The sequence below is a fragment of the Neomonachus schauinslandi genome, chromosome 9 (genome assembly GCF_002201575.2).
Source record: "Neomonachus schauinslandi chromosome 9, ASM220157v2, whole genome shotgun sequence".
Taxonomy (NCBI): Eukaryota; Metazoa; Chordata; class Mammalia; order Carnivora; family Phocidae; genus Neomonachus; species Neomonachus schauinslandi.
Window position 1 is genome coordinate 35,333,056 of NC_058411.1, and position 25,074 is coordinate 35,358,129.

At 42.1% G+C, this 25,074-nt stretch overlaps 1 protein-coding gene across 1 annotated transcript in view; it reads right to left on the minus strand.

The window, feature by feature from the left end:
* Nucleotides 1-1,955: 1,955 nt before the first annotated feature.
* The window catches only part of PPP1R36 (protein phosphatase 1 regulatory subunit 36), a 29,179-nt gene continuing 6,060 nt past the window's right edge, over nt 1,956-25,074 (minus strand). Inside the window, 9 exon segments of the mRNA XM_021701501.2 lie at nt 1,956-2,444; nt 2,991-3,182; nt 3,268-3,446; nt 3,760-3,802; nt 11,858-11,992; nt 16,418-16,516; nt 18,688-18,754; nt 18,854-18,951; nt 19,705-19,791. Of these exon segments, the coding sequence (XP_021557176.1) occupies nt 2,258-2,444; nt 2,991-3,182; nt 3,268-3,446; nt 3,760-3,802; nt 11,858-11,992; nt 16,418-16,516; nt 18,688-18,754; nt 18,854-18,951; nt 19,705-19,791 (1,087 nt within the window). The 3' untranslated portion in view covers nt 1,956-2,257.

Below are 25,074 nucleotides of genomic sequence, written 5' to 3' on the forward strand. Positions count from 1 at the left end.
AGAAGATTCAAGCTAAGCTGCATGCCAGTGCCTGACCCACAGAAACTGTGAGATAATAAATGTTACTGTTTTGGGGTAATTTGTTTCACAGCAGTAGATTAATACGGTTAGGAGCATTCCACTCCTCACTTTCTACCACTCTAATCCCATGTGTCTTCAAGTCTCAGATTTATTTATTTACTTACTTATTATTTTTTAAGTAGGCTCCGTGCTGGGCATGGATGCAGAGATTGAACTCACAACCCTGAGATCAAGACCTGAACCGAAATCAAGTTGGATGCTTAACCAACTGAGCCATCCAGGCTCAGTTGGTTATTCTTTTTTAAGATTTTATTTTATTTTTTTTAAGATTTTATTTTAAGATTTTATTTTTTAAAGTAATCACTACAACCAACGTGAGGCTTGAACTCACAACCCTGAGATCAAGAGTCGCAGGCTCCACCGACTGAGCCAGCCAGGCGCCCCTCAAGTCTCAGATTTAAATTTCACTTCCTCAGGGGTGAACTCTCTTCCCCCTGCCCATCCTGCACACCCCAGCAAGTCTCTGGTTCCACACTCTTGGCATTCTCTCCTTCTCTTATGCATTCATCACCACTGCAATTAGTTCATTATCATGGTATTTGCTTCCCATCTGTTACTCCCTAAGACTTGTCAGTTCCAAGTCAGAGTTGGCTGTATTTTTTCTACACTGAATTCCTAGCACCAAACATGGTGCCCAGCACAGAGTGGGGATATACTAATTATAGAATGAAAAAATGAATAAACAAATGAAGGAATTAGTAAATGAAGTATCCCAAAGCCTCGCCGTTCAGAAAGGAGGTAGAGAAAAGCCCAGTGCCCTCGTAAAGATAGTTATAAAAGTCTCTTAATTCTCGGGCTTTATTTTAAAATATCAAAAAATAAAAACAAAAACCAAAAATAAAACCATGTCAACATATTCTAGATAGAAATTTGTTATGACAGAGTACATTATAACCAAATTCTCTACATAAATTAAAAGTCCAACAAAGGTTAGCTCATAGTACATGATTTTGATAAAAACTTTGCAGTTTTTTTTTTTGTATTTTTTTTTTTTTTAAGATTGTATTTACTTATTTGAGAGAGAGACAGAGACAGAGAGAACACGAGCAGGGGGAGCGGCAGGCAGAGGGAGAAGCAGACTCCCTGCAGAGCAGGGAGCCTGACATGGGATTTGACCCCAGGACCCCAGGATCATGACCTGAACCGTAGATAGCTGCTTAACCAACTGAGCCATCCAGGCGCCTCTCCTTTGTGATTCTTAATCATCACCTCCTGCCAAGTAACATCCAACTCACTCCATAGCTGGACATTCAGCTGTCCTTTCCAACCTGCTCCTCGACTGCTCCCTTCGCAGGCATCATGCTCTTGCCTTTCCTCGGTCACAGGGCATATTTTTCCATCTCTGGGCCTTTGCACACATTCTTCCTCTGACTGGAAGTCCCGCTTTAGTGCCAACCGATCCCCCCAAAGCCAAATTCAAGTCCAAACGCTCCTGGTCCCCCTAGAAGTGATTGCTCTTCTGCTCTGTCCTCTTAGGGGCCTTGGTTTTTACCTCTTTTATGGCCTCTAAACACATTCAATATTGTCTTGTGAGCAGGTGTGTATTTTGTTTATCTTCTCTACTACCCACATCTGAGGATATGGTCTCTGTCCTGATGAACCCTTTTCCCTACATAACCCAGTGCACGGCTTTGGATGGATCAGAGGCTTAATACATGTTTGTCGTTGAATGGGTAAATGAAAGAATGAATAAAACATATATGCTAAAAGGCTTTTAAATGAATCAGATATACTTTATATCTCAATGCCAATAATAATATAGCCATAGAAAAATATTTCATTTTAAAAACATTTTAATTTCCCTTTTTATAAAATTTAGTTTTCAAAAGTCCCAAACATACTCTCTCATATAGTAAAAATGAACTTAGGAACAATTACACAGGATGTTTTTTCACTAGTCCATTGAACACTGGCTAAATGTCCTAATATATTACCCTAAATAGTCACAGAGAAGCCAAGGAAGTAAATAAATAACACAGCAAACTAGTAAATACAGGAAAATGAGTTTTTCAAAAGCTTTCTGGGATTCTTTAATTGTCTATTGTTGAACTTTTAACATAATAATTTGAACTTAAAAAGTTTAATAAAAATAAATATTAGTCCTATATAAAGTGATTAAGTCAAAGTAGTTTACTTCAAATACAGGGACTTAATTACAGAAATGGAATGTACCCGATTATTTAGGGAATGTTGTTTGAGAGGACAGTGTTCTCATGACTAAGTTCAGTGTATCCTGGATCTTCATGTTATTTCTTTCTATCAGGGAAGAATGTCTCCCATCCGGTTTCGTGTTTTCTTCTCGTTCAAGGGGCAGAAGGGTATGGGGGTTGAAGAGACATCGAGGCTCCCCCAAGATGCCAACTCTGTGAAAAGGATTATTGGTAGAGCTGAAGCAGTGAGGCCAAAGAATAAGGTGTATGGTTGTGGCTGTGCTTGCGTGTGTGTGTGTACACACCAAAGCTACACAGACACACACACACCCCTATATATATATATTTTTTTTTTTTTTCTTTTAAGTTTTCCCTGTTTCCATGAACCCCCACTGTGGTCTTAAGTGTGGGTCCAAAAACTCAGCCCCCAGTAAGATTTTGTAACTGGCCTTCCCACATTTCCCAGAGCTGGTTCTTCTAATGGAGAAACTTCAGCCTTATAAAGTTGGTTACTCCCTCCTCCAAATTAGAGCTATTTGAAGTCCAGCATAACTTTCTAGCAATGGTTTCTAGTCTAGCCAGGTATACCAAGAGCTGCTTGGGAAAGGAAACAGGTGGAGTGGAGGGGGGTGGGTAAGAAGGCGGCTTTCATCTTTGTTCAACTTTCTGGACAAGGCACGGTGTCTGAGCCCCTGCCCCTCCTGGCCCAACCTAGGACATGACCCGAGGCTCTCTTTTCTCTCTCCTTGGGCCACTTACGTGGGCATGGGCACAGAGCCCAGACTGTCCATGTGCTCTTGCATCGGGGCTGGGAGTCTGATGCCTCCTTGATGATTCTTTTTCTCAAAGACATTCTGAGCTTTTTCTCTGAGAGATGGCAGCAGAGTAGACATGACTGGAGAGCGCATGTTGATGGCTTTTTTAATCGCTGGGCGTTCTGCCATCATTCTCCTGGGGTGGGGAGGGGTGACATTTAGGTTACATCATCCTGTTTTCTAGAAATGTCCCTGAGCTTTGGAAAGTCAAAAGATCATACCTAAATTGTACAAAAGTCATGCGTTTCTTTTCCCCTCCTGATTCTTCATCCTTGCGCTTCCTCCGAGGAATGTTGAACATATTGGTACGAAAGAGCCTCCCTATTTCTTCCTCAATCTCTGTGAAGTGTTGACGTCGGAAGACAATCCAAGCTACATATGTACAGAAAGTATAAAAGGACTACGACGGAAAACAGACAAGAATCATGACCACGGCTATGACAGTAAAAACTCCCACCTGTCTATATAACGCTGCTAATCAGACACAAACCCAGATGACCCCATTTCTCCACATTCCTGAAAAGCTGTGGAAAATTACACACGTACTCACCTTTGCAGGAGGAAAATGAGACCAAAAATTTAAGGTATGGCATACAGCTTGTTAGCATCCTTTTAAGAAAAGATAATCACTAAAAATAAGTGCCTGACAAATGGCTATTGGTTATTGGTGTACTTCATGTTTCATACGAAAGAGAAAAGCCCCAAAGACTCACCTCAAAGAATTTCCAGTCTTTCTGTGTATCTGATATTTTCTCCCTGCAATATAACAAATCACAACTATAGGTTGAGAGGGAAGTTCAATCTTTCAGTGATCTAGGCAAGCCCCTATCTTCAAAGGCCTCTTGGCAGGATCATTACCTGTGGCCCCAAGGCTATTTAGCTACGTAAATGCTGTCAAAAGGCATTGATGAGTCCTGATATCTTTTTCTTCAACTTCTCAGGTTATCCAGATCAAAACCCCTACTAGAGTGTTTGGTCAAAAGTTAATCAATATAAATTCAGGATACACAAGCCAGCAGGAACTGTATTCTTATGAATGTTTTTGGTGATGTGAGGGTTGGGGAGGAAGGAGAGTGGAAAGGTGGTAAAGAGGTAACATGGCGTGTTAACAGGTAGGGAAACAGGAAATTAAGGGGAAGTCTACAATGGAGAAAAAGACAAAGAATAAACATCTTAAAATCTTAGAAAGATTAAAAAAAAATCTTTAAATAAAAGCTGCAGTTCACTGGAGTCAGCAGTGTGCTCTTCCTTCTAGATGTGTTACATACACTGAGCCTTGTCTCTCAAAGGCAGGCACCTGCTCAGGAGTCCTTGCAACACAAATTCAGTGTTAAGGATACTGTACAGGCATGGGCACACTTACTGAACTTGGCCCCCCTCCCCAACACAGGCCATTCTAGTTCTGATTCCTGGCCTTAGGAGAGCAGCCATGGCCTGCAGAGCACTTGAGAACTGATGGAGAGGGCTGTGCACCTGCAATCACCTGATCACTCAAGGGGGCCAAGGCTAGACCCAGGCACTCCAAGGCTGATCCTGGATGTGCTTCTGGTTTTGCTTGGGACTTCCTCTGAGTAACAGACTCCCAGGATTGGCCCTTGTTATCAGGCTTTCAAGAACCATCCTGAACTCCAGTGGTCTGGGGAAGATGACGCAAACCCCTCAGGGACTTCATGATCTGTGTAGGCCCAAATTAGCCCTCCCTTTGGGGGGAACATGGAAGCACTGATTCAGCTTTTACTGGGGCAGATCCCTCCCTTCCTGCAGCCTCTTCATTCATACACTGGTTTCCTTGTGTGCAAGTCTTCAACAAGGAAGTAAGGCAATCATTACAGTGCACATTTACTAAGTACAGACCCCGTGCCAAGTATGCTAAGCCCTTTACATGACCGTATTTAGTCCTCATAAGATCTCTATGATGTAGTCAGCATCATTATTCCCACTTTACAGCTGAGGAGACTGAAGTTCAAAGACATGTAATTAGGGACAGAGTCTGTACTAAAACTTGGGCCTGTCAGACCCCACATCTGTCCCTGCAACCAGAATGCTAGGGAAACAAGCTCTTCCTTTAGATTAGTTTGCAGATGGAAAACATTAAACTACAGGCCCAGCAGAAGCTTTCAGGACAAGCCTCTGTGTCCTTCTATACCACCTGCAGCCTCCACCCGACCAGAGCACTTATGTGGCATTTGCCCTCTTCCATGGCCTCTATCAGCTGACACTAGACACCACGCAGACCTGCCAAGCTGAAGCAAAAACCAACCAAACTCGGTATTTGGAACACCAAGTCAGCCTGCCTTCTGGGAGAAGATTTAGACCAGCACTTAGGGTTATACAACTCAAACCAGAGGTTTATACAACTCAAACCAGCACCATCTTAGCGAGGTTTTGAAATGACAGGGTGCGCAGGAAACACACATTTTCTCCTCTCCTCTTTTCTTTTTAAGATTTTATTTATTTATTTGAGAGAGAGAGAGAATGAGTGGTGGGGAGGGACAAAAGGAGAGAGAGAGAGAAGCAGACACCCTGCTGAGCAGGAAGCCCATGTGGGGCTGGATCCCAGGACACGGAGACCACGACCTGACGGGAAGGCAGATGCTCAACCCACTGACCACCCAGACGCCCCTCCTCTTTTCTCTTATCTCTCTCTCTCTTCTTTTTTTTTAGAGAGAGAGTGCATGTGCACACTCCAAAGTGGGCATGGGGAGGGGTGGGGAGAGGGAAAGAGAGAATATTAAGCAGGCTCCACGCCCAGTGCAGAACCCCTTGTGGGGCTGAGATCATAACCTGAGATCATAACCTGAGCTGAAATCAAGAGTCAGACGCTAAACTGACTGAGCCACCTAGGCGTCCCTTTTTTTTTTTTTAAGTTTTATTTTATTTAAGTAATCTCTACACCTAACATGGGGCTTCAACTCATGACCCCGAGATCAAGAGTCACATGCTCTTCCACGTGAGCCAGCCAGGTGCCTCTCTTCTCTTTTTAAACGTTAGAAGAGAAGGTACCATGAACCTCTTCCCCTTCCCCTCAAGTTGCCATAAAACTGAGACTTCTTTCTCCCTTAAAGCTCAAAGCAAACTGATGGAGCCTACCCCACAGAAATCAAGTACAGAAGGCGGTGGGTTTCTTCTTACCATTCTGATTTAGCTCTGTATATGAACCTGAAATGAGTCAAGGAAATGGAGGCAGAGAATGAGCACATTTGGGAACCTCCTAGTTTAAATCTGCAAATTCCTCTCTCAGTGAATTTTGGGTCATTTTTCTTCTTTTTAGTTTTACTTTATAATTTTTATATTAAGTACATAATAATTATAAACTGACTATAAATTTAAAGATCTACTGAGCATCAATAACAAATTTAAACACTCCAAATTCAAATAGACTTTATAATAGCAAAATCCAATGGAAATATAATGTGAGCCACAAGTGTAATTTTAACATTTCTGGTGGCCACAGTAAAAAGAAACAGGTGAAATTAATTTTAATAATATACTTATTGTATCCAAACCCTGAAATATTATCATTTTAATACGTAATCAACATTTTAGAATGATTAATGAGATATTTTGTTCATTTGTAAACTTGTTTGTATAGGGTATATTTTACATCTATAGCACATTTAAATATGGACCAGCTGCATTCCAAGTGCTCACTAGCCACATGTAGCAAGCGGCTACCACGCTAGTCAGCGAAAATGCTGCACATTTCACCTGTGAGGGCAAACTCCAAAGAAAAGGGGGGAAAGCCAGCCTGGTGGCAAACGCAGAGATGTTCAGTGACCTATTATGATGCTTTCTTTTTTTTTTTTTAGATTTTATTTATTTTTGACAGAGAGAGTGTACAAGCAGGGGAAGCAGCAGCCAGAGGGAGAGGGAGAAGCAGGCTTCCCGCAGAGCAGGGAGCCCGATGCGGGGCTCGATTCCAGGACCCTGGGATCACGACCTGAGCTGAAGGCAGACGCTTAACTGTCTGAGCCACCCAGGTGGCCCTGTTATGACGCTTTGTTATTCCTTCTTGCTACATTAGACTCTTACCTCTAAACCAAAATGAGTAAAGTATATCATATTTTTAGTCATTCCTGGAAAAAAAAAAAGCCAGGCCCAAGGGGTCCTGAGGCCCTAGAGAAAAAAAGTTTGCTCCCACTTACCCCCTGCTGCTTTGGATGGAAATCAGGTTTAAATGAAGGTCAAGGCCTACTCTGCACAAAGGAACAGAGTATCAAAGGAATGTGTTTGGGGGAGGGGAAAGAGGCCTTACTGACCATGACTAGAAGGGTGGGGATGGGGAATGGGGCTTAAGGATGATTTATAAAACTGAGCTTCAAAGAGACCCCTTTCTCTGTATGCTCATCCCTATGCCAGCCTCTCTGGTCACCCATCAGGCGACAGCTTGCACTGAGAGCAAAGGAGGAGGGTAGAAATCCTAGGATAGAGGCAGGGGTGGAGCCCGAATTGGCCATAACCGAAGAACAGATCTAATTCTATAGCATGTGCCATGAAGAGGTTTTCTTATCTACCCTGGAAAACACAGAGATCTTTTACTGAACACGTTCATCAAAATCGTGCCAAAGCTTTTGCGATATCAGGATTTTACAGATGTATTTAGAATAGAAAAGCATGTCCTCCTACTTTTCAAGAAACATGAAAGCACTAAATTAACAGCCCCCAAATTGCTGGTTTTTCTGAAATCTCTAATTTAACTCCAGAGACAAATAGCGTAAGGCAGTCCTAGTCCAATATTAAGTGTGTATATATGAGAAAAGTCAGAAAATACATGAGAATGTTCTCATGGGAATATTAGCTTATTCACATTGGAAGTGACAGAACGATATATTAAAATCAGGTAATCACTCCTAACTGGCAAAAAAAACTGTCCTCACCTTCTAGATAAAAATAGCCAAAAGAACAATATAAACTCTTAATCAACGCCCATGGCCAATTAACAACTTTTATTGGCAAAAAACATGCTGTAATCTGTTTTCTTTGATATCCTTTGTTTGGTTCTATGACCCGTATGGAATTTGTTATGTGAGTGGTGGGTGGTGAGCTCTAAACTGATTCTTTGTTCCAAACTGCTATCCAATAGGCAGAGAAAAGCAGGTGATGCTGCATATAATGACAAAAAGACCAGCACCTCCTGGAGATGAGCCAGTACTAAACTGAGGCAATCCTCATCTTTCAAACATAATGAGTTCTTTAAAAGTTTGTATAAAAATTACATTGTAGGGGCGCCTGGGTGGCTCAGTTGGTTAAGTGACTGCCTTCGGCTCAGGTCATGATCCTGGAGTCCCGGGATCGAGTCCCACATCAGGCTCCCTGCTCAGCAGGGAGTCTGCTTCTCCCTCTGACCCTCCTCCCTCTCATGCTCTCTGTCTCTCATTCTCTCTCTCAGATAAATAAATAAAAAATCTTTAAAAAAAAAATTACATTGTAATAAAAATGTACTGCTAAAAGTATAATAATGTGTGTGTAGGTTCTATATCCAGAGAACTAAAAGATATAATAAAATCTCTAATTATGATATAATTATTCATAGCTTGGGTTTTTTAAATCTCAAAATTAGTCTGCACCGCACATGTGCTTTTATTTTTAATGTTTTTAAAGATTTATTTATTTGAGAGAGGGAGAGAGAGAGTGCGCACGCATGAGTGGAAGGGAGACACAGAGGGAGAGGGAGAGAATCTCAAGCAGACTCCCCGCTGAGCCTGAGGCACTAAATCCCACAAACCCTGAGATCATGACCTGAGCCAAAATCAAGAGTCCGAAGCTTAACCAGTGGGGCCACACGCCAGGCGCCCCTGTACATGTGCTTTTAAAGATTAACCATTAAGGAGCACCTGGCTGGCTCAGTCAGTAGAGCATGCAACTCTTGGTCTCAGGGTTGTGAGTTCCAGCCCCACGCTGGGTGTAGAGATTACTTAAAAATAAAAATCTTTAAAAATTAAACATTAGGGGCGCCTGGGTGGCTCAGTCGTTAAGCATCTGCCTTCGGCTCAGGTCATGGTCCCAGGGTCCTGGGATCAAGCCCCACATCGGGCTCCCTGCTCAGCGAGGAGCCTGCTTCTCCCCCTCCCTCTCCCCCTGCTTGTGTCCCTTCTCTCCCTGTGTCTCTCTCTGTCAATAAACAAATAAAATCTTAAAAAAAAAATTAAACATTAAATATTGCCAATATAATTATTTTTTAAGAGTAGGTATTTTTCTGTTTTGTGTTTGTTTTTCTTAGAGTAGGTTTCTTTTAAATAAAGATTTTATTTATTTATTTGAGAGAGAGAGCATGAGCAGTGGGGAGGGGAAAATGGAGAGGGAGAAGCAGGCTCCCCATTGAGCGGGGAACTCAAAACCGGACTCGATCCCAGGACCCCAGGATCATGACCCGACAGAGCCACCCAGGGGCCCTAGAGTAGGTTTTTTTTTTTTTTTTTTTAAAGATTTTATTTATTTATTTGACAGAGAGAGAGAGAGACAGCGAGAGAGGGAACACAAGCAGGGGGAGTAGGAGAGGGAGAAGCAGGCCTCCCGTGGAGCAGGGAGCCCGATGCGGGGCTCGATCCCAGGACCCTGGGATCATGACCTGAGCCGAAGGCAGACGCTTAACGACTGAGCCACCCAGGCGCCCCGAGTAGGTTTTTTTTTTAACCTTGTTGTGGACCGAATGTTTGTGTCCCCCTAGTCCCATCCCAAATTCATATGTTGAAGCCTTAACAACCACTATGATGATAAAACATTTGCAGGTGGGGGTAATTAGGTTCAGATGAGGTCATGAGTGTGGCGCCCCCATGATGGGATTAGGGTCCTTTTAAGAACAGAAAGAGAGAGACTAGGACTTTCTCTTTCCATCATGGAGGGACCCAGTGAGAAGGCAGCTGTCTGCAAGCCAGGAAGAGGGCCCTCACCAAAACTCACAATGCCGGCCTCCTGATCTTAGACTTCTAGGCTTCAGAACTATGAGAAAATAAATTCTGCTGTTTACGCCATTCAGATTGTGGTAGTTTGTTATGGCAGCCCAAGCTGACTAATACAAACCTCAAATTCTAGCTTTCTCAATTTGAAGTGACGCTTAGAAGACAGAAGAAATTAGAGTAATGTTAAGTTGAGAAAAAGTAATTTTTTTAAGGGGAGGCAAGGGCAGAGAGAGAGGGAGAGAGAATCCCAAGCAGGCTCCATGCCCAGCATGGAGCCCGACTTGGGGCTCGATTTCATGACCCTGAGATCATGACCTGAGCCGAAATCAAGGTCAGGACACTTAAATGACTGAGCCACCGAGGCACCCCTGAGAAAAAGTAATTTTAAAGTGACTGAATAGGAAACTGTGAAGCTGATGATGAACTTATATGACTACTGAATAGCATCAGAAACAAGGTAGAAGTGTTCAAATAAAGATTTTTAACACTTTCATAATGTGTAAAAACATAAACATCAAAGGAAAGCAACAAACTAGAAAAACAAATAGCCAAGCCTTGCTATATGAAACATAAATTATACAAATACCCACTTTCTGGTTGATAAATGGTTAAAACTAGATGAGGCAGTAATTAATTTTAATAATAATATTAATATAACAGGCAATAAATTATTTTATACAGAAAAAGAGCACAGACCCCCACAGTCATGAAAGATATTGAAAGTCAAATGAAATAGCTTTAAGCTTTTTTTTTTTTTTTACAACTTTAAGCTATCAAAAATATTTAACTAGGGCGCCTGGGTGGCTCAGTTGGTTAAGCGACTGCCTTCGGCTCAGGTCATGATCCTGGAGTCCCGGGATCGAGTCCCGCATCGGGCTCCCTCCTCGGCAGGGAGTCTGCTTCTCCCTCTGACCCTCCTCCCTCTCATGCTCTCTGTCTCTCATTCTCTCTCACTCAAATAAATAAATAAAATCTTAAAAAAAAAAAAGTGGTAGATGAGATTCTGTAAGCAGAATAACAGAATAAGGTACACAGAAAATGTAGAACATAAACAGAGCATATGGAAATATCTGTATTTTGAAAATGTGGGGAATGTGGAGAGAAACCATGAATTCTGTTCTTTTTCTATGAAGTTAAAAATAAGAGCTCTGACCACAGCTTTGGTGTGGCTCTTGAGCCTGTTGTAAAAACACTTTGAGAAGGAGATTGGCGGGGTGGGGGGCAGTGCGTGATTTAAGGATCAGAGCTTTCCCTCAATGTCTCCAAACCCTCCTGTGATACGACACATTATTTTTTTAAAAGATTTTAAAGTAATCTCTACACCCAATGTGGGGCTCGAACTCACAACCCAGAGATCAAGAGGTGCATGCTGTACTGACTGAGCCAGCCAGGTGCCCCACAAGACACTTAAAACTTAATTACAGTAATATATAAACTATCATTCTAAGGCAAAGATTATCTCCACACAAACGTCATCTTTTCACCCCCACCTTACTAGCTTGTACCCACAGCTCTTGTTGCTGCACAATGAGCAGCAGAAGGGCAGGGGACACACCCAACGCCCCCTTTGACACTGGCCCATCACCAGGCCTCCTGCCCTAGGCAGCCGTGGGGCCCTGGCCCTGGAAGCAGGAAGCCTTCCCGGTTGAGAGCAAGATTCCACTGAGCCAGTATATCCTGAGGGGAAAGTCTTTTAAACTTAAGCAGTGTAGATTCTGGGATTCTTCCCATACTCGGCTTTCTCAAACAAGACACCACATGTGTTTGGGGCAGAGTCTCACCTGAGCCCAATTATTCTCTACAACCAAAATGGAAACTTTCACAAGGGCACCAAAAGTCAAATTTAAGGGTCTTCTAGATATGAATACATAAACAAGTGAAGATCTCATGAAACTGTGAAGTGTGCACTTACTTTCCGCAGCACATGTGATGCTTATCAGGCATGGCCAAGCCCAGGACGAGGATGCAGTACTTCTGGGCCAAGTATTTCTGCGCCGCTTCTAACTTACTTATAACCAATTCCGTCTCTTTCTTCTCTACAAGGCCCCTGAAAAGAAAATGATCATTTGGGTTCATTTGGGCAAATGCCAATACTAATTAGCAAAAAGTCAGAAGTGTAAACTATTTTGAAAGAAATACGAGTGAGTCAACACATCTCACTTATCTTTCTTTTATTCAATTTGAGCTATGGCAAAGGGAGGGCCTCCAAGCCCTTTGATAGTTATCATTGTAATCAGCATCTTGAGTTTATGGTGAATTTTCACTTTTTTATAGATTCTTTGTAGTATGTGTCCTTAATTTTACATATAGGCTGTCCTAATTTATATAGGACAGCTCAACTGACAAATTACCTACACTGGTTTCTGAGGCAGCTAGCAGCCCATTTCCCTGCTGTTTTATTAAAAGAGCCATGGAGACTCTCTCCCTTCAGCTTCCCCTGGGTTCCTGATGTTACTACTAAGTTTGAAGGCTCAATGTTCGACCTCCTCAATGCTTCCCTACTCCCAGTTCTGTGTTTGCTGAGGAAGCATGTGTGGACCACTCCTCTGGGAACTTTGGCATCAATTATAATAACCTTGCTTCCCGGCGAAAACACTGCCCCAGTTCCAAATAAATTGCAAATGAACTTTCCAAAAGACAACCTGTTCATAGGTTACAGCGTGTCTGGAGCCAAATTTTAGAGTTTTTGCAGTACAGTATAGTAGGAAACAATATTGCTAACAATACATTCCAGTGACTGCTATTGAAAAGTGAAGTGTCAGGTGCCTGGGTGGCTCAGTTGGTTAAGCGACTGCCTTCGGCTCAGGTCATGATCCTGGAGTCCCGGGATCGAGTCCCGCATCAGGCTCCCTGCTCGGCAGGGAGTCTGCTTCTCCCTCTGACCCTCCTCCCTCTCATGCTCTCTGTCTCAAATAAATAAATAAATAAATCTTTAAAAAAAAAAAAAAAGAAAAGTGAAGTGTCATTGGCTTTTTATCTGCCTTTTAATTTTCAGAAAGATTTAAACCCCATGAAATGCACTTTAAACAACAGGGACAAATTACTGCCCCTTCTGATGTTAACCTCTAGACTGACCACACGAGGATATGCTGTGGAGGAAGGGGCTTAAGGATAATAGAGATATTTCAAAGCACAAAATGTTACCACATGCAGTGAGAAGGCTTGTGAGTCACTGGAATAAAATAAGTTTCTGGAATAGATAAAGTGAGTTCCAATTTTAAAAGCCCAAATTTCATATAACCCAAATATCTGCATCCATCTGCACCCCAAACCCCATCACTATGCCTGTCTCCCTGTTTCCTTCAGCAACCTCCACCCTCTCTTATTCCTCACCCCTGTGTTGCCAGAGCTGCCAGCAGTCAATACGTCTCTTTTGCTGTTGAAAACAAAACAAGGAAAAAATGCCTTGAAACTTTTAGGCCACTGGCTCCTAAGTTTAAATATATGTTAAGAATTGCCTGGGATACTCGCTAAAAGTGCAGATTCCTAGTGCCACCCCCTCTCCAAGATCTTGATTCAGTAGGTCTGCGTAGACCCTGGCATTTAAAACAAGTATAATCCTTTGGGGAAAACTTGATAATAATTTCAAGTGCCATACAACTGACCATAAACTTGGGTCCAATAATCTCTCCTGGAAATTTATCCTTCTTAAAATAAATTATCCAAAATTAAGGGGGAAATCTAATGCATGAAGATATTCAATAATATTCAGTTATTACCTACTTGTCTATCAGGAAAACTGGCAACTCCCAAAAATATATAAAATGGAGGGGAAAAAGGAGTAGTAATGCAGGCTGTAGTAATACAGCCAAATACTGTTTAAGGACTTGACATTTATTAACTTAATATTTGAGTCCCTATAGGATTTATTCCAGCACCAAAGTCCACACCCTTAAGCACAGTACGTACTATACTGCCTCTTAATAGGTAAGTCAATTAGTCCATTAACACACATTAGCCTGACGGAAAGTTACGCCACCATTAAAAATTATAATTGTGAAGATGTAATAACTTGAAAAATACTTATGTTTTAAAAACTGCATAATTTTGCTTTTGTACAGAAGCTACAAATCCTAATTACAAATGGATAAACTCTGTATAAGAGGGCTCAGCTGACTGGGACCAGGTGGCGAACACGCTGCACAGAGGCTGAGAGGCTGGGGAGTTAGATGGATCTGGGCTCCCATCTCAGCTCCACCACTAACTAGACAAGTCTTCTCTGGTCAGCTCCTTAACCTCTCTGAGCCTCAGCTGCTGCTTCTGTAAAATCGGGATAAGGCTTCTTCTTCCGGAATTAGGGCTTTTAATCATCTAAAACCACCACCGTGTACCTCTGTACCCCTTCCAGCTCTCCTCTCACAAGTTGTAGGCTTTCCTCCCAAGCGGCAACCTCTGCATTAATATGGATTATCTCATCTAATCTGGATGATAACTCTGTAAAGTAGATACTACTATTATCCCTGTTCTACCTCACTAGTTTGACTGAAATCAATTTTTTTCTTAAAGTTATTTAAGTCCAGATATCTCAATATAACCTATATTTATTTCTATTAATAAGTACACTAATTGACCACTGGAACCCTGAAAGCGAAACGTTAGTCTTATTCTTTTAGAATCACACCAGAGGGGACGCCTGGGTGGCTCAGCCATTAAGCATCTGCCTTCGGCTCAGGTCATAATCCCAAGGTCCTGGGATCGAGTCCTACATTGGGCTCCTTGCTCAGCAGGAGGCCTGCTTCTCCCTCTCCAACTCCCCCTGCTTGTATTCCCTCTCTCGCTGTCTCTCTCTCTGTCAAATAAATAAATAAAATCTTAAAAAAAAAAAAATCACACCATAGAACCAATCATTTTAAGACTTGGATTTTTCTGTCATTCCGTAACTGATTTCCTTCTAAGAAAGTCCACCTTATACCACTGTGCTCTAACAAGTGTTAGTGTATTTCAAAAACAACTAAGAAACCTTCTTCTCTGTTATCTATTCCTCTAAATTAAGAAATGAAACAAATGTCTCTGCTAGATTAGCAGTAACCCTCAGAATTAGAAAACACCAGGGCGCCTGGGTGGCTCAGTTGGTTGAGCGACTGCCTTTGGCTCAGGTCGTGATCCTGGAGTCCCGGGATCGAGTCCCGCATCAGGCTCCCTGCTCGACAGGGAGTCTGCTTCTCCCTCTGACCCTCCCCCCTCTCATGCTCTATCTCATTCTCTCTCTCAAATAAATAAATAAAATCTTAAAAAAAAAAAAAGTAGAAAACACCACATAAAATACAAGCTCGTGTGCTGCCACCAAAGTCTAATCAGTTCTTTCTGGGGGGATGATTAGACGCCTCAAACCTTCAGAGCCTCCAGCTGGCTGAGCCCTTGTGCTTGCCAGCACAGAGGCACTTCAGGATCTCGGGCTGCCCTGCCGTGAACGCAGCGCCGACGTACACCGATGCGGTATACCGTGATGGCTTCACTGGAGTAGCAACGTCTGAACTATTTATCCAGTTCTTTACGATACTGCTGTCCAGATACGTTTATCTATCCATAAAATGTTTTTCAAACTGCTTGGTCGTACACAAGGATTGTGCATTTTAAAAACATTCCAAAGCAACAAATTGATGACTCTGACAGCATTTCTAACAGCTGAATCATTGGATCAGTTCCACACGTACCGGGGAGGGCAGCCTGGGCACTTGGAAAGTTCCATGGCTTGCCAAAGGTCACCAAGCCTGAGAGGCATTGTTCTGCTCTGGACTCTGAGTTCCCAGATTCTTGCCCTGTACAGCTCTGAGCCACCTCTGCCTAAAGCAGTTAAATTCTTCCTATGTAGCCTAAGAAATCTTATTTTCTTCTGTGATATGGAATATCATTTTGGTCATATCTATTAATTTTTTTAATTCTTCGTTTTTTTCATTAGACGCTTACAAAAGCCCTAGCAAGAATTTCATAAGCATAAAAAGCATAGAACCAATATCTATATCTGCACTGTCCAATATGGTAACCATGAAGCCACAGGTGGCTACTGAGTGGTTAGTATGAATTGAGGTATATTGTTAAGTGTAATATAGATATCAGATTTCAAAGACTTACTACAAAAAAAAAAGTAAAGTATGTCATCAATAACTTTCTAATACTGACTACATGTTGCAGTAACATTTTTGAGTCATTGCATTAAATAAAACACATTATTAAAATTAATTTCACCTTTCTTTTACATTTTTTTAAATATAGCTACTGAAAAATTTTAAGTTACATATGTGGCTCTCATTATATTTCTATTGGGCAGTGCTGGTCTATATTATCTGGAATATTTTGTTGCTAGAAAAACCATTTGAATTATTCAGTGAGCTTTAAAAACTGATGAACTCCTCCCATGTAAAATGTTTGTTTTCGTATACTCCAAAAATTTAAAAATTTCCATCATCTCTTTACCTTAGTTTTCATACTGGCAATAATAAAACTTTAAAGTGCACTACAAAATCCTACTTACACCATATAGCTTTGGGGTTTCTTTTCCAGTGAGTTTTTTTCCAAGTAATGAGATAAATAGTACAACAATGCCATGAGGAAATTGTCAAGATTTTTATTCCTAAGGGAAGAATTAAAAAAAAAAAATAGAAGAAAGAAATGAATGCTAACATATTTATTTTTTCTTCAAATTTTTATTTAAATTCTAATGAGTTAACATATAGTATAAACATATTTCAAACATAAAACTTTGTATAAGAATATGTGGGCACATGACATAAAAATAAGTAGAAATACACGTTATCATGCCTATCACACAACTAATTTACCATTTAAAATTCTATCTACTATACTATTGAAGATGTAAGAAATCTGATTTTTGTAACCAAACTTTTTAGGGGGTCACATACTAAATTACAGTTTTGTTTATCAATTAGTTTTAATTTTTAAGAAGGTCTCATTATACAAATAATATTTTCCACTGTTTAAAAAATGTACACAAATGTGTAAAGTAAAAAGTCCTCTCACTTCTTTGCTACCATCCTACTTCCAAGCGACAGCCACGGCTAAGAGTGGAATGAATCCTTCCTAAACTTTTCAAAGCATAGACAATTACATATAAGGTCCTCCCCCACCAACGCACATACATATGCATGAATATATGCCTTAAAATTTTCTTTGGTAACAAAGAAGATAATGCTATATATATACAAGTCTTTGCAACTTGCTTTTTTTCACTTAACTGCTTAGCATGGACCCCTTTGCATGATACTATGTATCAATTTTCCTCATTCTTTTAAAAGCTGGATAAAGTTTTCTATAGCTCGTATTTTATTTAACTAGTCCTCTATTGATGGATATGTAGTTCTTTTAAAAATACTATTGACATTGCTGCAGTAATTATCCTTGTGGCCACGTCTCTGAGTAACTTCCTAGGAGTGAAATTGCTAGGGCATGGTGTACAGCATATTAAAGTTTCACAGTTTTGCTCTCGGAAAAGGTTGCATTGATTCACAATCCCATCTCATTTCTTTTAAAACTAGAAGCCTTCTTAGAAAGTCTTCTATCTAAGTATTCTTATAAGATTTTTGCTGCTTCCTTTCTAGCAAATGCAAATTCTTACTGGCATTCTTTCTTCAACTATACCTTGACAACCGGATGAAGATGAGCATTGCAGATTTTTTTTTCACAACGTTAGTAACTACCTGTCCTGGGCTGGGTTCTCTCAGAAACAGACTCTGAGACAAAGATGTGAGAGTCAGTAGTTTACTTAGGAAGTGCTCACAGGAAACGTGAGTAGCGGGTTGGGGAAGCAAGACAGGAAAGGGAAGGAAGCCCACACAGCGGGTGTTAACAAGTTCATTATCCCTGTGGATAAATGCAGCTCAGTCCTGTGGGGGGCTCTGGGAGACAGTGCAGAAATTCTCAGAGTTATCCTGACAGAAGGAAGCTGGGATATCTTTGTACCAACTCTCCATCTAGCACAACTCTGGCTGAAGGCTACTTCTGGGACACTGACAGTGCTCCCAGCTTGCCCTGTGGTCAGGCTGAGTGTGCTCCTGCTGTGGAATAAAGCTTCAGGTGCTTGCCACAAGCAGCCTTCGCTGAATGCTGAGGGAATGTGGGAGGGCTGCCAATCTTGGGTACCCAGTTCTCATTGAACACCGACCCTCAGCCAGACCGAGACACAATTACTTCCGATTTTGTATCTGAGGAAACAGGCTTAGAAAGGTCAAGAAGCTCACCCAGAGTCATACATCTAGTACTTGCGGGGGCTCCAAACATGGAGAAAACTGATCTTCAGTAAGTGAGTCTACCCTCTAACCATTATATAAATATAATGTAGTCTTTTTTTTTTTTAAGATTTTATTTATTTATGTGACAGAGAGAGAGAGATAGCTAGAGCAGGAACACAAGCAGGGGGAGTGGGAGAGGGAGAGGCAGGCTTCCCGCCGAGCAGGGAGCCCGATGTGGGACTCGATCCCAGGACCCCGGGATCATGACCTGAGCCGAAGGCGCCACCCAGGCGCCCTATATAAATATAATGTAGTCTTTATGGGACTTTGACAACGTGCTCTCCATACTCCTTGCCCTGGGGCTTTCTTTTTGGCTCCTGTGACTTCTGGCTTCCTGTCTTTGGTCTGAGTCTTGGGGACTGAGTCCTGAGGGGATGGCTTGCATAAAGCCAGTCCCATGTCCTTTCTCCAAAAACCAGATTTGTCATCATTTATCAGTTAAAATTGCTTCAAATTAAGGATAAAAGGTCTAAAATGTCTCATGAGCATTACATACCTCATAAATGTTGTAAAAGAACAGATCCGCTGCATCTCAGTATCTTGTAGCAAAAACAAAGCAACAACTGAAAGGAGAGAAGATGGACAATTGAGAGAGGGACAAAGGGCTGTGTCAGAGATTCATTCCAGATAGGATATGTGAAGATGACGAAACAGTTACTCACATTTAGCATCATGTAGTGTCACGTTGCCCTGCTGACCTCGTTTCTCTAAGGCTTTAGGTGACTTATCGTCTCTTGAAGCAAATTTTTTATCTGTCAACCTATTTTAGAATAGAACAGTCTCTAGTGGTGGTTTGAAAGGTTTCAGTTGTATTTAATTGATCCTGAGGTACATGAGACTTTTACTATAAAGTAAGGAGAGCATGAGTGTCAAAACCCAAAAAAGGGTTTTGTTTAATGGAGGAGAATTCTGGAATGCATTTTATTAAACATTAGATTTACCAGGCTAGGGGTAGGAGAAAAGCCTGATATAAAACGTAAATACCAATTCCATCCAAAACAGATCATTTAAATCACCAATTAATCATCTATTTAGATAATCCATTCATGGTGTAGCTACCATTTTCAGATTTTTTTAAAAAGTATAAAACGTTGAAAATTTGCTATGAGCCAAATTATCACAGGGATACATCTGCAGGGACTATTGTAACACCTCCCATAATTGAGAAACAGTGCATGTTCTTTCCTTAAAAGGTATCTGCATATCAACCTCAGATAATGGGAATGATATTTTCTAGAATTTGTGGGGGCGCCTGGGTGGCCCAGTCGTTAAGCGTCTGCCTTCGGCTCAGGTCATGATCCCAGGGTCCTGGGATCAAGCCCCCATCGGGCTCCCTGCTCGGGGCGAGCCTGCTTCTCCCTCTCCCACTCCCCCTGCTTGTGTTCCCTCTCTTGCTGTGTCTCTCTCTGTCAAATAAATAAATAAAATCTTAAAAAAAAAAGAATTTGTGACAACTTGAGCTGTTCTGCTGAGAGCGGTCAGCAGCACTGCCACAGTTGGGAAGTGAAGGTACCTGTCTGAAGTGGGACCGTCAGTTTCAGCAAAGTGTATTGCTTTGCCTTTCTTTCCTTTCTCCTTCAGTTCTATTGCAGGTGTAAAACTGTAATAGAGAGGAGAAAATTAGGACCCTAACCTCTCCCCGGGGGGGGGGAAGACTGATCCTATCAGGACAGTAGCTCATGGCATCTTAGGACTTGCAGATGTTATGAGTGGCGCCTGAGGGGAATCTGAGGTACCGCGGTACTCGAGTCACATTATTTACATATGGAACAACCATCTAGAAAGAGATGAACGTTTCAGGCTTTACGTTCAGCCTCTACATACCCGCGGTCTCCAGAACACCACCATACACAAAACATTTCCATCTGAAAATGTCATAGTAGCTTCACAAGAAACAAAGCTCATGAGAGGTCTGGAGAGATGTTTTTATTTACTGAGCGCTTGTTACGCACCAAGTGCTTTTAGGCACAATCTTGTTCAATCACAGTGCCTCTACGAGGAAAATATTACTAGTATGGCCATTTTTACACACGGAAAAACCGAAGCTTAGAAAGAGATAAGTAACGTGACCAAGATCACTGAGCCCGTGTCGGAGCCAGGATTGGGGTCCAGGATCTCTCAACGCAGAGCCATGGGCGTACCCACCAGGCAGTCCTGCCTCCTGAGCTGCCATCTTCGTTGTCGCTGCGCTGGACTCTTGACTATCTCACGGAAGGTTTCAGGACCCTTTCTTTAACTCAGGGTTTCTTAAATTCTAAGGTCATACAAACATTTACTAAGCAGTAATGGGGCTAAGAAGGGACCATGACTAAGCAACAAACACACAGATATTGAGGCCATACTCTGTGTCACACATTGCTCTGACAGGAAAAGAAAATGGTGTCTGTTCGAGTCCACGCACAACCTCTCGGGAATATCAGCAAATGCTTAACAGAAAAGCCAAGAAAAACATTTTGAAGACCAGCAGAATGTGGTAGCTGCCTTTACAGAGAGTACATTTTCTGGGAAAACTGGGATGTCTACCAAATACATTGGTTTCGAAACCCACCGTGGATTATGATTTTCACTTTTTCTGTCTGAAACAATGCCACAGTGGTAACACGACCCAGAAGCTTAATTTCTGCCCACAGTTTGATGTCTCTCTGCTAAGCTTAAGTGCAGGTGTAGTAATAGAAGCACATTCCCCCAGACTTTACTCATTTTCTAAAGACGGATATCAATCATGTCTACTCTCTTCATCTCCTTGCCAGCACAATAGTTTTGTGTATTTTAACAGGTTTTTTTTTTTTTGACACAACAGTTTTGAAACAACTTCCTTTGAAAATTTTCTTTGATTGATGTTACCCACAAAGTAATCATTTCAGAGAAATACTTTCCCATGGGAATAATAAAGTTAATCAGTTTGGTTCTTTCTTCCTCTAGTTTTTGCCAACCTCCTAGCAGTATTCAGGTTGTAGAATAAGTTAGCTCCTAAAAGCATGTACATCATGTCACCGCAAGGAAATGATCCTTTGCATTTTTCAACTCTTTTTTTTTTTAAGGTCATTGGCACCACGTTGGTCAGTGGATGATTTCTAAGCTTTTCATTCTTTCTGATGCCTCCAAGGATTGGGTATTTAGTGGGGAGAGTATGCTGAAATACTGAGGGGGTGGGTATGCTGAAATACTGAGGGGGTGGGTGGGGAAAAAAAAGAAATGGAAGAATACCAAATGTTGATGACGGCTACTGCCAAAGAGAGACGGGGGATCAGATGGGGCAGAGAGGTGAAATGGTGATAAAGAGATCTATCTTCCAATCTGTGTACTTCCATTTTGAGGTGTTTCTTTTTAATAATAAGAATATATTGATTTATTTCCTGCATCACTAAGAAAAAGTTGATAGAGACACATAGAAAGAAAACACTATATGGTTGATATGTTATATTGACAGACCATTTGGACAGCCTTTAACAAAATAATCAAATCTCCCAAACATCCAGACTTTTTTTTTTTTTTTTAAGTAGGCTCTACACCCAGCATGGAGCCCAACGCAGGGCTCAAACTCACGACCCTTAGACCAAGACCGGAGCTGAGATCAAGAGTCAGATGCTTAACCGACTAAGCCCTCCAGGGGCCCCCCAGACATTTTCTAATGGCTCTCTGAAGCCATTTCTCCTTGCTAGATGCCTTGTGCAGATTCCTTCATATAACCATCCTAAAAAAAGAACACAAAATTGTTTTCCCATTTCTCCTCAGATCATCACACTGTTTTGGCCACTTACGAGCCACTGGCTGTTAACTTTCCTACCCCAGGCTAAGGAAGTCACAGGTCACCAGCTCTCCCAGGATTTCTTTTCTCTTTCTCTAGAAGACAAGAGAAGATAGATACACCCAATCTTAGTGACTGCCAAATGAAACTGCTGTCTCCTACCCTCTTCTCAGTCCTATCCCTATCATTCAAAGTGTCTTGCCCTATTTGCCTGAGATGATTTGAGATGAGAGAGCCTTAAAATAAGACACTAAGTGCCTGTCCTTAGCCAATAGTCTGACATTTACTGCTAAGCTTCTAGTCCTTATTCTCTGACCTTCAGACATGCCTTCTCTACTTCCCGCTATTCTGAGCGGCTGTTCCCTTGAGTCAAGTCATTCTCTAGCTTGCCTGGTGAGGAGGATTTCTCCCTGTGAGTGCCCTGCTGTAGCTCTACAGGCGGACTATGCTCACAGTGCATTTGAAATCACTACAAAGCATCACTAGTAATAACTGAAAGCTATTTCGGTAATAACTGAAAGCTAGAATCGTACCTCTGATTGGCTCCCAAACCGCAGTCTGAGCTAGTTCTGTGCCCTCCTGCAGTCTCCATTTCCCCCTCCATCTGGCAACCCCTTTAGAATCTGGGCCTTTCTCAGACCACATTTTGTTACATTCCCAGTATTACAACATAATCATGTCGTTTCCCTTTGCCCTGAAATAAATGAGGAAAAGAATCATATTTTCCCCTAGAACCCATCCCTAAAATGCAGAGGGCTGGACCACTCTTGGCTTTCACACAAGTTAGAGCTCCTCAGTGGTTATTAGAGTCTTCTCTCAGGCCCCAAGGAAAGACAAGAGGAGTTTGGAGCTCCTGGAGGTTGAGTTTCCTCAGCTGTATATCCTCAGGGGAGTCAATGACCTTGGCAAAGACTCAGGCGGGCTGCTGACTCTCTCCCAGCTGTGAGGAGGGGCTCTTGAAACAAGAAAGAGTAGGACAGCTGACACTGTGTTAGAAGGAAGCCTGCCTCATGGGCCAACCCAGAGGTGGCCTGTGAAGAAAGGTATTCCCTCTTTAACAAATAAGAAATGGGCATGCATGCTGGTGAATTATGCAACACCCTCATTTACGCCTCACAAAGCATTATTATTCCATTTTATAGATGAGGGAACTGATCATCAGCGAAGCTAAGTAACCTGACAAATATAACCACCTAGTCAGTGAGAGACGTAGGATTTGAACCCTAGGTCTTTGAACTTTCAGGTCCCCCTTCAAAGTCTCTTCCTTAACTGCCTATTAAGAAATAATGACCAGATGGGGCGCCTGGGTGGCTCAGTCGTTAAGCGTCTGCCTTCGGCTCGGGTCGTGATCCCAGGGTCCTGGGATCGAGCCCCACATCAGGCTCCCTGTTCCGCGGGGAAGCCTGCTTCTCCCTCTCCCACTCCCCCTGCTGTGTTCCCTCTCTCGCTATGTCTCTCTCTGTCAAATAAATAAATAAAATCTTTAAAAAAAAAAAAAAAAGAGAGAATGACCGGAGGGCCTGGGTGGCTCAGTTGTTAAGAGCCTGCCTTCGGCGCAGGTCCTGCTCCCAGGGTCCTGGGATAGAGGGCATCGGGCTCCCTGCTCCGCGGGAAGCCTGCTTCTCCCTCTCCCACTCTCCCTGCTTGTGTTCCCTCTCTTGCTGTGTCTCTGTCAAATAAATAAATAAAACATTAAAAAAAAAAAAAGAAAAGAAAGAATGACCATCCTTTCCTGCCCATTAGTGTGTGTCCATTTCTTGTGTGGAGGTTATGGGTATATTATATTCTGATACAGTTATCCCTCTCAGGGTATAATCTGCAAATATAAGGCAAGATCTGCCTGTGACATAGGGAGCTAGCTAGGTCTTCTCTGAAGGGTAAGATTTCCATTGTCACTCATTCAGGAAAGAGGTGAAGACCTGAAAGGCTGGGAAGAGGAAAGGGATCATCTTCTCTGAACTCAAGAATACCTAGAAGTCTGTGCTAGTGGGTGTAAAAAGGTGGCCTACCCCATGTGAAAGAAGACTAAAACTCCAGAAGGGATTCCCAGGGTTTGAAATTGACGGGTTAAAAACCGAATGTCCCTGAGATCAAGCTGTTACTATGCAAAAGCAAATTATTTGGATTCATAACACTTCAAATTTTCTTCCCCACTGCTGGCTGTTCTTTCTTTAGTCTCCTTTTAAAGCTCCTATTCCTTTTCCTGGACATGTTCCCTAAATGAGAGCCTTTCTCAGGGTTCCATCTCTTTCCTCTTCTCACTTCCTTGGAGTAATCTCATCTACTCCACTGACATGGATAACTGACAATTTTATAGTGAAGGTTCAGCTCTTTCTGCAGACTTATAAAATGATACATCTGCCTACTGGACACCTTCGCTTGGGCATCCTACAGACATCTCAAACTCCGTATGAGCTGAACTCATTCCCCTTTAACTTGTACTCCCTACTACTCCCCCATCTCAGCAAATGGGCACCACCACCCACCAGGTGGCCAAGCTGCAAAATGGTGTCATCCTTGGTTTCTCCATCACCTGTGCCCTTGCAGCCCACTAACCACTTAATCCTTAAATACATCTCGAATTTGTCTACTTCCCTCTCTTCCCATTGCCACCTTCCTAATTTTAGCCACCATCATCTGTCAACAGAATGTCTGCAACTGCTTTTTTTTTTTAAGATTTTTATTTATTTATTCATGAGAGACAGAGAGAGACAGAGGGAGAAGCAGGCTCCCCAAGAAGCAGGGAGCCCAATTCGGGACTTGATCCCAGGACCCAGGGATCATGACCCGAGCCGAAGGCAGATGCTCAACCCTCTGAGCCACCCAGGCGCCTTGCAACTACTTCTTAACTGATCTCCTGCTCCCGGGGAGTCTGCTTAAGATTCTCTGTCTCCCTCTCCTTCTGCCCCTCCCCCTGCTCGCACACACACTCTCAAAAGTAAATCTTTAAAAAATATATTAAAAAGTTTTAAAAATTAAAAAAAAAAAACAACCCTCCCAGTGGCTCCCCTGTGAGGTTCAGATTCCTCAACATTGCATGCAAGACCTTTCATGATCTTACCCTGGTTTAAATCTTCTACTCACACCTGTCTGGAACCCTATATCCAGCTTCCTGAACTACCTGCAGTCTCAAAT